The sequence below is a fragment of the Etheostoma spectabile genome, chromosome 11 (assembly GCF_008692095.1).
Source record: "Etheostoma spectabile isolate EspeVRDwgs_2016 chromosome 11, UIUC_Espe_1.0, whole genome shotgun sequence".
NCBI lineage: Eukaryota > Metazoa > Chordata > Actinopteri > Perciformes > Percidae > Etheostoma > Etheostoma spectabile.
The window spans coordinates 17,899,058-17,899,452 of record NC_045743.1 but is presented as its reverse complement, the minus strand read 5'-3'; the positions used below and the strand labels follow the sequence as shown (position 1 = coordinate 17,899,452).

The window sequence follows — 395 nt, the reverse complement described above, 5'->3', positions numbered from 1 at the left end:
AACCTAAGTCAAATTCCTCGTATGTGTCCTCCTACCTGGCGAATAAAGCTGATTCTGAGTCTGAAGTTGATGGTTTGAATTGTGTGTGTCTGCAGTTTGCTGATGCTGAGGCCTACTTTGCACCCTGCACCTCTGACAGCACTGGGAACAACTGTTTGGTACGTAGTTTAATCACATTATGAGTCATGACTCTTAACAGCAGCTAGTTGAAGGTGCTACAAGTCTAACATTTGTCTGCAGTGGAAAAGGACCCAATTGCAAAAACACTGATAAAGCTTAGACCGTGACAATCTTACAGAAATACAGTATTAGTAGTAATGACATCTCACAGCTAGAATACCAACAGTGTGCAACTCTTTGTTCTAACGACTATAAATGTGTGACTTTCTCTTTTC

General features: G+C 41.0%; 1 protein-coding gene across 3 annotated transcripts in view; it reads left to right on the top strand.

Moving 5' to 3' along the window:
• Positions 1-395, top strand: part of LOC116698247 (solute carrier family 35 member F5) — a 22,998-nt gene that overhangs the window by 4,858 nt on the left and 17,745 nt on the right. For all 3 annotated transcript variants that reach the window (XM_032530064.1, XM_032530062.1, XM_032530063.1), the window contains one exon: positions 96-158. In XM_032530064.1, coding sequence (XP_032385955.1) covers positions 96-158 — 63 coding nt within the window. The remainder of the gene's footprint in view (positions 1-95; positions 159-395) is intronic.